Here is a 13,366-nt window from a genome sequence, read left to right on the forward strand (position 1 = left end):
ACAGCCTGGCGGTCAAAGCATCTAACGTGTAACTGTTTGTCAGATCGATTCCCCAAGGTGAAATTGTGTCGTTCTCTCCTTGAGCAAGACACATAATCCTCATTCCTGCTATAACTCTCTCTTGATTACAGCGTTTGCTAAATGATGCATGTTAAATGTACCCAACTCCTTAGAGTGGGGGAGCTGATGTAGGGTCAGGTCTATATAATCTTATATGGCCCCTTGGCATTTTCTTATGCCAGTGTAGTCCAGTCCAGCAGAAACAACACAAGGGCACATCTGTGCTGAGATTTTAAAACCAGCTTTATGACCAAATCAGGACCTTGAGTTAATGGGTTGACAACTTCCTAAAAACAACAGTGAAGTGCACGTTTTACTGGTCCATGAACTGTGCCACAGTGTGTAAGTAACTTTTACAAGACTTTGACAACCACAAGTGTGTTTAGGTTTCTTTCAACAGAAAATGTGATTATCTTAAATATCATGCAATATTGTTCATTTGAAATGGAGAGGACTTTTTTGAAACTGTTATAAAGGTAATTGTTTGTTGACGACAAATATGGTCTTCTAAAGATGTATCTTTTACTGGGATTTTCTGTTTTATTGGACCAGAATGTGGTGCAAGATAGAGGAGAGAGTCGATGCTTGAAGAGCAGTCGGTCCAATTTGAATTCCCCGGTGGCAGTGGTCAACAAACATGGTCTTTATCCATGCATTCCCGACGACTGGAATCGACTGTCCTGTGCCATAAACGGATGTCAGCAGAATGCAACAGGAATAAGCTCAATTCCATTCCTATTCAGTAATTACATTCACTTATCAAGTAACGTGTGACTGCCGGACACCTACAAGCTGTCTCTTTTGTCTCAGCCAATAAGGCGTCTGTTTTAAGTGCACCTATGAAATGTTACTGCATATTAACAATGGCATTAAACCTAATTTATTTTACTCTACATTACTTCATGTGAATGCTCAAGGTTGTGTTGCCACATATTTGATAGAGTTGTGTTGCTAAAATCAATGTCAGGATTTTAATAGAACAGCTTTCAAGCAGCAGCTTTCCGCTTCACTATCTACAAATTTGATTGTAGTGAGTCAAAATAGAACTGACCCCAACCTAAGTGAGTTCATTCATCAACTATAGGATTATCCTGGCGTTTCACCAATGTTCTCTTTCAATGCCTAGGGGTTGGAAAGTCTTATGACACATCCCTCATGCTATCTAAATGATGATGCAATTGCTAGTGTTACTGGTGTTCATTCATAAACCCTTATGCTCTGCTACTGAACATTACTTCCTGACAGTCTACCTGAAGGTTGGCCTGTACAAAATCCAGTACAAATTCAGCCCTGTGAGGTTCACAACCAACGCTTTGAACTGGTTGTTATTTTCGGTCCTGCGGCTGGGCAAACGCCTTGGCCGTGGACTCGACCTCAAGACAATGTCTCCCTGTTCTGAATGCCGTCTGCGTTTCTTCACTCAGTCCTTAATCACAAACATGTTTGGTTTATTCCAACTCTAACACATCTGATTCAACTCATGAATGCCTTTTTTTATTAGTTGTTGAGTTGATTCAGGAGCGCTAGCATTGGAATGTAGATCCCCAAAACGACTGTTGCTTTCTGACAACTGTAATAAGAAACACTGGCCAGGACTGTTCTCGCTGTCAATGCAATGACTAGGAGCCGTCTTCCCTTACCGCTTCAATTTAATTACAGTAAATGCAATCTCGCTCGGATGGCATAGATGTCCTAGCAACGCAACTGAACTTCTTTGACTGTCAGTTAACCGTTACATCCAGATATGTGGTACTTACTTTTATGTATTTTTATTTGATGGTTCTTAAACAAATAAAATGGATTTTAGAATCCAGAATATGTTTCTTACACCAAATGTCTAAGATGAAATGCTACTATTGTGTGCTACTATAATTCAGCCAGCATAGGTCATGCTTTTATCTTATAACGTTGCTAATATCTGGGAACAGAGCAGTGATAATCACAATGTAGGGCAGGAGCATATAAAGTTGCATTTTGTTTTTAAATATGTGAACATGGACCCAGGCCTGAGGCTCCATGACATCAGAGGAATGTCCTCATAGTTTAGTGCTAGCTAGTTAGCATGTCTCTCCCTTTCCTTGTTGTCAACAAAACACCATCTCTAATTGGAAGTCAAATAAGTCCAGTAACAGCACGCAGCCCTCTGACACAGAACATGTGACTGTTGTTGTTGTTGTTGTTGCACAAGACACACAAGCAGTGTCAAGACTGCAGATGACTGGAGAAACATTTTCCTCAATAAATGGTCTTTGAGCAAATCCTAATTTGAAGATCAAATCTGACCACTTTGAAAGAACAGTATCTCCCTGCACTTACAACCAGAAATAATCTACCTTTGAACATTCCAGTTTTTAGCTTATTTGTTATTTCAGTAGCAATTATCTTGAGAGAGCAGGCAACATTTGTTGTCAGCTTACATGTTGACATACTAATCCATTTTCATGCCCTGTTATCATCACGAATATAACATAGTACAGCATCTGCATGTGTGACCAGTAAAGCTATTGTCAGCACAAGGTTGTACTAAAAAACACATTTAGCTTTAATTTTTGTACATCAGTCATATTAAGTAAAACAATACTATATCTTATATGACAAAAATGTGTTTTCACATTCATTTCTACAAATGTGTTGATGAAAACAACCAAAGATATAATGTCACACTGCAGAACAGCCATCACTCTGAACCATGAGACACACATTTTTAAGACCAAATCCTTATTGGCTGAACACCACGATATGATGTAAGACACATCTAAATAATATTGAACCATTCATACCTTGATGCTGAAGGACCTCCTCATGCTCCTCTTGTGTTCTTCCGTAGCCTTGAATGTGTTGATGGCCTTCACGGTTGACTGTGTTGAAGTCTGCACAGGACCTCCACTTTCCTGGGGTCCTTCCTGGACCTTCTTCCAGTACTTGTCCCCCTGACCTTCTCTCCCCCAGCCTCCATCCTCCTCCAATCCATCCCTTGGCTGCCTCTCTTCAGGGCTGGGGCAGTCATCACTTGTCCTGGAGTGACAGAGGATCAGGGACCTGGAGAGGTGAAGGCAGAGAAGAAGAACAAGAAAAATTATTTAAGCACACAACGCTGTTGAAGGTCACTATGCTTTAAAGCCCTTACAGATTGGCTTTGACCAAATCAACTAGCCTTAAGTCATTCTACAAACCGTTTTCATACCTGGAGAGCATGGCTAGCTTCTTGGAGCGGTGGCTGTGGCTAGCCTTGGTGGTGTTGGTCTTTCCGGAGTCCCTGCCTCGTCTGTCCATCCTCCTGGCCGCTGCCGGTCTGTCTTTCCTCCTCTGTAGGGAGTATCTTTGGGGCATGGCTGTGAGAGTGTGCGCTGTGGGTGTGTGCGGCGCGAACACACTCGCACACACACTCTTCTCAGCCGGCACACAGGCTAATGGAGAGGAACGCTCTGCGGGGCAATTAGAAAATTCAGTTAGGAGGGCCTTGCCTTCCTGTGTGCATGTTTGCGTGTGTGTGCGTGAGTGTGTCATAAGTGTTCTGAGAAACTGCTGAGGCAATGGCCATGGCTGAGATAAGAGAGCTTTTCTTCCCTGCCCTAAAAAGCAGCGTGTTTCTACAGGAGTCTCCTGACTATGACTCAATCAGACACACCTCTCAGACACACACACACACAGGACATACACTGCACACAAACATATGCGCATGGAGACACACACACACACACACACACACTCTAAAGCCTTCCCCCTCTTCTGAGGTCACAGAGACCATGATTTTAAAGTAAATACACAAGATCACTGAGATCTGAAATCTGGGCTCACAAATGCTTTCCAACTGGCGACCACATCCCTGCAGTTCACTCTGTTGACCAGATCCTGTGCTCCTTGGTCAAAAGTAGGGCAAGAAATAGGGAATCAATATTTCTAACGTAACTTTTGGAACAGGAACATGCCCAATACATGTAAAGAAACTGGGACACATTTCAAATGACTTACTGATGACATACTGATGACATATTAATGCATACTGATGACATACTTATGCAGTACTGAAAATATAGTATTTGGAGTATTCGAGGCATTAGCAATAGTAGAACTATTTTAAGTATTTGATGTATCAGGATTATTTGAAGTAGTATGAGTAGTAGACATATGTATTAGGAGTATTAGGATAACAGTAGTAAGAATTTAAGCGTTCATCATACTGTTAGTACAAACGAATGTGTTCTTCTCATCCGCTACAAAATACCTAAATGATAACCCAGCAAATGCATTATAGATGTTACTTTAAATGGATCTCTCTTTGGCTCAAGTCCAAAACACTTAGCGTAAAGCAGGATATGTACACTATTGAAACCCCCAGAACCCACAATGAATGCTAGTGTACTAGATACAGTGGCATTGTGGTCAGGGTGTCTGCATTAACCAGATGGATTGGGGCTGAGCCCTACAGGGACTGGCATCCTGTCCATCAGGTGTACATGTACTTAAAACAGCCACACAATACATAAATAAGTGTAGACATCCTGCCCCTGTCGGTCGTTCTGGCCGCTTACTTTTCGCAGGTGTGAAGTCACTCTGTTTTTACTCTAATTCGGTATCCTGTTTCTACGTTGTTTGGTCTGTTATTTTTATACTTGTATTTGTAAATGTGAAGTAACTTTTACTTCGGTATGATATTTCATTACCCTGTTGTGAGCGAGTGAAGTTGTGTGATTAACAGGGCTGCTGGCAGGTAGAAGATGAATGAACCATTTGGATGGTGCAGGTAATTTGGTGGAGTAGTTCCGTTATGATATGCAAGGCATATAGAACATTTAGTCAGAACTCCACTGTTAACACCCATGCTCATATGATGTCACATGAATTGTAATGACCACAGAGAGTCCAGACATCTGTTAATTTCACACCCGAATGACAGCACCCTACACTGGGGAATATTCCGAATTACTGCCCTGGGGAATTATGATCTTCTTAGACAAAAAGATAGAGTGTCTCCTACTGGACATCCTACACCACTTCAAGCAGGATCCATTCTCCCGTTCAGGGGTAGCTTCAGAGGCAAGCCAGCTGTGGGATACAGGGTGGTGCATGAATGACCTCTCTTCATGTTTCAATTTAATGGTCTCTTGCAAACTCTCTGATTGTAGAACTAATGTATCAGACTTCTAAAGGAGCTGTGAGTTAAAATACTGGATGATTACTCATTTATCTGGAGGATAATAAATAGAACGCTTTGGTGTACTAGAGCAGATAGGTCTTCCAAAAACAGATGTGGGCTTTTACGACATGTGAGGTTTAAAAAAAAAAAAGAAACAAAACCTGGTAGTACTGATAAAGTATAATGGTTACTGTAATTCTTAATAGAGAACCTGCACATACACTCGCACACAGACATGCATGCACAAGCACATACACACATGCAGTCCCATTCAGTCTGTTTGATGTAAACGCTTCAAGCTGGCAGATAACCATTACACCCAGATACGGTAGACAGACAGGAATCGGGGATAGTCTAGTCTCTACTCAGGGTTGAGTTTCAGCAGTAGACGGTTGACTTCAGGGTTGAGTTTCAGCAGTAGATGGTTGACTTCAGGGTTGAGTTTCAGCAGTAGACGGTTTACTTCAGGCTTGAGTTTCAGCAGTAGACGGTTTACTTCAGGGTTGAGTTTCAGCAGTAGATGGTTGACTTCAGGCTTGAGTTTCAGCAGTAGATGGTTGACTTCAGGCTTGAGTTTCAGCAGTAGACTATTGACTTCAGGCTTGAGTTTCAGCAGTAGACTATTGACTTCAGGGTAGAGTTTCAGCAGTAGACTGTTAACTTCAGGGTAGAGTTTCAGCAGTAGACTGTTAACTTCAGGGTAGAGTTTCAGCAGTAGACTGTTGACTTCAGGGTAGAGTTTCAGCAGTAGACTTGACTTCAGGGTTGAGTTTCAGCAGTAGACTTGACTTCAGGGTTGAGTTTCAGCAGTAGACTTGACTTCAGGATTGAGTTTCAGCAGTAGACTTGACTTCAGGGTTGAGTTTCAGCAGTAGACTTGACTTCAGGGTAGCGTATCAGTAGTAGACTATTGACTTCAGGGTAGAGTTTCAGCAGTAGACTGTTGACTTCAGGATACAGTATCAGTAGTAAACTTAAATGCACTCAATAGACCGGTTATATGATTTTTAGTGCTGTCAGATGATAAAAATAATTAATTGCGATTAATCGCAAAAACTAAATCTGTTGTTAATCGCAATTAAATGTCATTTTAGAATGCGTTCAAATTTGCATAAACACTTTTCTTTTTAAAAAGCAGTGCATCATGTTAAAGACATATGTTTACACGATCCAAATGAAAAGTCTACTGCATTTGGACTACACACAAGTGTACACAATCCAAATGCACAATGGGAGCGGGACTTTCAGTTGGATTAAGGAGTTCCCATTCAATTACATTGGTGCACACTGAGAACAATGTTTCTGGACACTCTACACTACTTGAAAAACCTGTATTAACCCAGAGGAATATCTGGTTGTATTGGCGAGATTGCCAGGTTAACAGACACAGACCTGGATGAAGTTTTAGGAACATTTTGCAGGCACTATAAACATGGATGAAAATATATTAAATACTGGCCAATTTGATCCTACTCAATATTATGCCATGATACATTTGATTTATATTAAAATTCTCAGTAAAAAGTGCAAGGCAGTTTTCCAAAATCACAAAGCACATCTTGCTCTTTTTCTAAACAAGTTAATGTTATGTATTGGGCTAGTTTTGGGAACTGAAAGAAAACTTTAGCAGTTTTAAACATTCAAATGTGTAGTTTCTAGTAGGCTACATAATTAGAACATATGAACCTAATACAGTCAGCTTAAGCATGCCTGTCCCTCATCCATTAGGCAGCTTGCCTTGTCTTCCAACATTGTCTTCTCTCATAGAACAACAGGAGGTGCAGGTGTTTACTTATCAGGGATTTAGGCCCAGGTTGTTAAGCAATTCGCTTGTCACAATATTCTTAGATTATCTTAGGTAGCCCAGTTTTCAGTCTATTCTGGACCCATGCTAGGGCACTAGCCAGGCATAGTTGGTGACTATGCCTGTGTGTATTTCTAGGTCTGTTTTTCCTCTGGTATAAGGTCACTTGTTAAAGGACTTGAGGCAGGAACATTCACTCCATTTCAGAAGTGGCAGAACTACAGAGCGACTCTGACTTTCCTCTGACACAAATAAAGTCTATCGATGTAATGGGACACAGCAGTACCAGTGTTTCCTTTAACAACTTTGGGCCAAAGAAGAGAGACTGTATGAAGTTGTGTGTGTGCGACCACGCACGTTCACAGTTGTGCACCTGCGTGTGCATGGGCCATTAGCCGTGCGTGCTTGAAGGCCAGCGCTCACACAGATTATAATTTTTTTGCCTTTGGCTGTGGTGAGTAGAAAATTCTGAGTGCAACAGAACCTGATTCAGAGAGAGGGCTTTGGCTGTGGGAGGGAGCTACAAAGTCTGTGTTGTTTCAAATTTACATGAGGTCTTTTCCCTTCTAACCACTGCTGTCATAGCTTAGGTCACAGGAAAAATGGGATACGCAGCAATGTTTGGTTTTAAGTAGTTTTACAGTACTTCTCTACAGTCCTTCAATAATTCATAAGGAACGATCATTCATATAATTTAGCTGTACCATTTGACTGGATTAGAAATAAATTCCACACAAAGGGGTAATCACTTGCAAATGTCCCTTTAGTTCTGAATCTTATTTAATTCTACATAATTACCACTTCTTACAGTTGTTAGGTACAGTGACTAGTGCTACTAAGAAAAGCATCTGGGTCTAAGTCCATGTTTCTCAACCCTGCTCCTGGACACCCCCCTGCCCTGCATGTTTTAGGTCTCTCCCTGCCCTAACACACCTGATGTAGCTTATGAAGGACTTGATAATGAGCTGATCATTTGTATCAGGTGTGACAGAGCAGGGAGAGAACTAAAACATGCAGGGCAGGGGGGAACACTGGTCTGAGGTGATGCATTGTTTGATGCCAGTTCCAGAAAAAATGTTTAAATCACAGGTTAAAACATATAATGTTCAAGAGCTAGCCAAAGATTCTGGAAGAATCTAACCATCACATGACTGCTTGTTGAATACATCCTAAGCCGGGTCCCTAAAGTTCTAACATACCTCTGTTGTTTTTATATTATGGCCATTCTGATTGTGTTGTCATTTTCAGGCAGCTGTAGACAATTCTACATGCACTGTGAACTGATGTGATTAAATAGTATGAACGTTAACAGTCATGTCAAGATCAGAGCGAGATGAGCATCAATAACCCCCTTGCATACCTGCCTTTATTAATATCCTCCTGATGTTGCCTTTTTTTAAACAGCACAATCAGATCACAGTGTATTTTGGTTGTCTACACCTATCAAAAGAAATGAACGAAACCAGAATGCAGAAGAACTCTGAACAAATTATGTATCGACAGGGCCCAGTTTTGTGGAAAAAAATAAATAAATTTGCCACAAGAAAATAATGTCTTTGCTTCCTCCACCAGCTGAAAGACACATGCAGTTCAGAAAACACCAATAACAGTCACCCACCCTGATATTAGGCTTCTTCAGATTTGTTGTTGTCGACAATGTTTGTTTTCAACATTTTCTGTCATGTTACAGGCAACATTTTCTCACTGAACAGATACATTTGCGTGATTCAAGCATTTTGCTTTAATTTTATCATTGCCTGATGTTGATGTACATTCAGTCTGTTCACATTCAACATGGATAATTGACAATGGAATTTATTTTGTGTTTTTGCATGGAATGCCAACCATGCAGCTGGTGGCCAATGTGTCCCATCGGGGGTTAGAATAGGCCTTCAATCTCTGGCCAGATATGTCAACTGTCCCTGTGTGATGGCCAGAGGATAAGCCCTGCCCATACACCCCGCCATTCACTTGGCTATTTGGGTTTTAAAAGAGGTCTTGGAGCTGCTGGACACAGTGTTATGTCGTTGGTATTCGTAGGGGACAGTTATGTGCGTGTGTGTGTGTGAATGTGTAAAGGCCTAAACACACAAAAGTATTTCAGTCCAACAAGTGACCTACTGAAATCTGCAACCAATTTTGATAGTTGCACAATATCATTTACATGCTTTTCCAGGACTTCGTGAAAAAATTCAAACCTGTTGTTGAATGAAAAGTCATAAGTAAATGAAACAAGTATGACCAATATTATGCATGTTTCTGTGAGTTATTGCATGAAATTATCATTACTTTTCAGTGTTACTTCAAACAATATTCTGAAGAGCACTTTAAGCCTGGCAGAATACTCTTTCAAGAGGTCTCTGTCAGGTTATATAACACATTGTAAACTGGATGGTTCAAATTCTGAATGCTGATTGGTTGATAGCTGGGGTAAATGTAAGCAATCAGATCTATGGGGTTGTGGTATATGGCCAGTATACCATGACTAAGAACTGTTTCTTATGCACGACACATCATGGAGTGCCTGGACACAGGTATACTGGCAACATATCACAAACATATCACAAACATATCACAAACGCCTGAGATCACTTATTGTTTTTAAAAAACGTTTTCCAGCACAGTTTGTGATGCATCGTGCCTAAAAAGCTCTTAGCCGTGGTGTATTAGCCTTATATCACACCCTTTGCCTTATTTTATAACAATAAACATGGTTTTAACCCTGAATGCTGATTGGCTGACAGCCATGGCTTGTCAGACTGTTTATGAGTATGACAGAAAAGTGGCCAATATAACGGCTGCAGACTGTTGTTATGCACGATGCAGAGCAGAGTTTACAGACTTAAACCATGGTATATTGCCAGACAACTACTTCATTGCTGAAGTGTCCCACATTAATTGGAAGTCATTCCACTTAAGAGTTCGATTTGATTTGATTAGCGGGAATACAATTTCAATACTTTATTAAGATAAACAGCATAATTTTATTGAAATGTATTCTTATTAATCATTTTGGAAACAAATTACATTTCAAAAACCTTCAATTAATTCCAAAACAATCCTTGGATTCAACTGTGGAAGTAAATACTCACCATAGTCAATCATCATATCCTCCCTACAGCAACCATGCTGCCTGGGGATTAAGACCAGAGAACCCAGGGTTTGTTATAGTTGTCCAATAATCCAGAGAAAAATGCTGAGCCAGATGAGATCTAATAGGAGAAATGAACAGTGCTCCTTAACTCTGATCTGTAGTCTCTAAATTTCTCCTCCAATGATTGATGTTAGATATTGAAGAGTATAAGCTGTAAGTTGCCTCAGATTCAAAATGTCTTTAAGACGACTCTCCTCCATAAAGCAAATCTAATGTTTTCTCGCAGAGTTTCATTTTGATTGGGCATTTGTAACCAACACCCTCCTTATTTTCCTCCCACCCCTCCCTCCCTCCCTCCCCCTCATCCCTCCCTCGTTTTACCAGCTGGCTAGAGGACACAAGGGCTTGTCTCAGAGCTCCAGAATCATTGGTCTTTTCCTTTGAGACAAAATCCAGCGAGGGAGCACTTAGTACTGCCTGACCTCACACCTACTCCATGTTGCACAATGCTGCAGTCTTCATTGGGCTCTGTGTGGATGTGTTTAGGAAGGGCGGGCTTGTGTGTAATTTTGTGTGTGTGCTCGTGTGTGTGTGTGTATATGTCTGATTGTGTGTGTGTGTGTGTGTGTGTGTGTGTGTACCAGCCGGCATCTGTGAGGATATACTATGTATGCCTCTAAGGATGAATAGATGCTCTATACCTTCCATGATGCTTCCAGGAACTGCTTCCTCCTACAGTCTAGGAGTTCCAGGGGAGGTAGCACAGAGTACATCTGGTTAGAGAAAGGCAAGCTTCTAAACATTCTGCTGAGGGAAAGTTAAAGACTTGTCCTGGTGAGGATAAGTTGTTTCAGTACAATCAGCAAATTACCTTGCACAAGTCTTTATTTAAGGGCATTTGTGCGCATACTTGTTTCACCTTTTAAAGATTTAATTCATACATGTATATAAATATAAACACAGTACCATTCAAACTTTTGGAAACACCGACTCATTCATGGGTATTATGGAATAATAGTGAAGACATCAAAACTATAAAATAATACATGGAATCATGTAGCAACCCAAAAACTGTTAAACACATCAAAATACATTTCATATTGTAGATTCTTTAAAGTAGCAACCCTTGTCTGAATGACAGCTATGCATACTCTTTGCATTCTCTTAGCTAGCTTCATGAGGTAATCACCTGGAATGTATTTCAGTTAAAAGGCATGCCTTGTTAAAAGTTACATCACAAAAACCATCAAGAAAATGAATGATAAACCAGTATGTATACAAATACCCCCCAAATAAAAGCTGACTATCTATACTTTAACCTCATAGTAAATGTGTGATTTGAAATCCTAACCGTTGGAGTATTGGGATTAAAGAAGGAATACAAAATGCTCCCAACATTGCCAGGGAATTTTATCCGAAACATGGATCTCCGGCAAATCTTATCCATAGATATGCTTACATGGTAAGGATGTCTTACCATCCCTTAAGGATGTCCTGCCATGCCTAATTTTCCTCATCATTTCGGCAGTAGTCGTTCCTCCACCAAATGACTGACTGGAATCTGTTGTCAGTTTGTGAAATTTGTGAAAAACAAATTCCCTCACAGAGGGGGGTGGGTGGGAGGGATAGATTGGCTTGCAGAAGGCATTCAGAAGAGGGGACAGAGCAGAGGTTGACTGAGTTTAGGTGTTTTAGTCACTTGTTTATAAATATACTGGACCGATGTAAAATGTAATTAACATCAACATTTTCAAGATGGACGCTGTGATGTTTAGTGTGATGTTGTTCTAACATACAACAAAATGGCAGGAAAAATAAAAAAGACATTAAGATTTCAATAACGTCTTCATGACAGCACAACTATTGGTTTTTATCTAAACAAACACGTGCTTATGATTTTATTTTTTATTCCATATGACTATGGGCTTGATATTGAAAGTGTATGTCAATGAAATGTAGGGTTATATTGCCCTCTAGTGGTAAATTTCTCCCCTTACTATTGTACTTCCAACTTGTTCCACTACACACCTATAATTACATTTACCTGGCTATCCACCCCACATTGCTCCAGCCAACTTACATTTTTCCACCATGATGAGTCTGTATTTGCCTAATGACTTCTATAATGCAAATACATTGTGACTATCCTGATTGGTCACAGAAATCAGTGTTTTGGGCAAGATGCCCCTCACGTGGTGCCAACATCACCTTCGATACCAATTGGAGAGACAGTTGGATTGCTGAGTCGTTACTTTTGTCCAACACCCACACAAACTTTTTAGGATAGCATTTGACAGTGGCAAACGATAGAGCTTCATAAATAAATTCAGGGTGAGCTGTCTGGCAACAACCGCTTATAATCAATAGGTGATCTCTGGCTTCCTATTGTAAACTGTTTCATGCATTCTGGTCTGCTTGCACCGCCAGAGGGGAAAGGGAAAGCGTCTGTCTTCTCCAGCAGAGGGCAATGTACAACATCGATCTGCGGCGTCATTTTAGTCCCCTCAGAATAATCTGCAAAACATCAAACGGACAGGCAAGAAAACAAACAGACGCACAGACAAACAGGCTGGCACTGGTTCTGTGAGAAAAGTTTAATAATCCTTTGATTAAGATTCTATTTATTGCGTGTACTGACGTCTACTTCCTTCCTGCTCCCATGTCGACTATTTACAGATTGTTTTGTCTTTCTCCCTCTGAGGTGTGGCCATTTCCTACACACACACAGACACACACAGACACACACACACACTCAATCCCTGCTGTATCCTGCCTGATCGGAGACATTACAGCTACCTAGCCATTTTTGTCCCATTTCTGCTGGACGTTTCTTTCATCTTTACATACACTAGCACTGTACAGCATTTCTACTCTTTCACTTACTTTTGTCTTACGCTTTGTCTATCTCTGTCTCACACACACACACACACACACACACACACTGTTCCTGCTCCTGCTCTTTCAGCTCCAGGCAGGCAGCAGAGAGGGCTAATTTTTAAACAATAACACATTCATCTCACAGCTCTTAAACTCTCGCTCTCTTTTTACGCACCACTCGACTCCCACCCATTGGCTAGCAGAACTCTGTGTTCCTCTTTCTCTCTGTCTTTATCGCTATCTCTGTCTCTCTTGCAATCTTGATGAGTTTCATTAACTTTATTGGCACGCTTGTTGAAGATGGAGTATTGGCCCTCACACTCATGTTCAAATAATGAGACTTTTCTCAGGCCTTTCAACTCTAAGTCACATGGTGTATAACTTGGTGGGTATT

At 40.8% G+C, this 13,366-nt stretch overlaps 1 protein-coding gene across 1 annotated transcript in view; it reads right to left on the reverse strand.

Moving 5' to 3' along the window:
• il16 (interleukin 16) overlaps positions 1-10,124 on the reverse strand; it is a 38,375-nt gene extending 28,251 nt beyond the window's left edge. The window contains exons 1-3 of the mRNA XM_034296628.1: positions 10,094-10,124; positions 3,245-3,485; positions 2,841-3,099 (exon numbers count right to left, since the gene is read on the reverse strand). Coding sequence (XP_034152519.1) covers positions 2,841-3,099; positions 3,245-3,485; positions 10,094-10,109 — 516 coding nt within the window. The 5' untranslated portion in view covers positions 10,110-10,124. The remainder of the gene's footprint in view (positions 1-2,840; positions 3,100-3,244; positions 3,486-10,093) is intronic.
• Between the last annotated feature and the right edge of the window lie 3,242 nt (positions 10,125-13,366).

This window comes from Esox lucius, chromosome 2 (genome assembly GCF_011004845.1).
Source record: "Esox lucius isolate fEsoLuc1 chromosome 2, fEsoLuc1.pri, whole genome shotgun sequence".
In the NCBI taxonomy this organism is placed as follows: domain Eukaryota; kingdom Metazoa; phylum Chordata; class Actinopteri; order Esociformes; family Esocidae; genus Esox; species Esox lucius.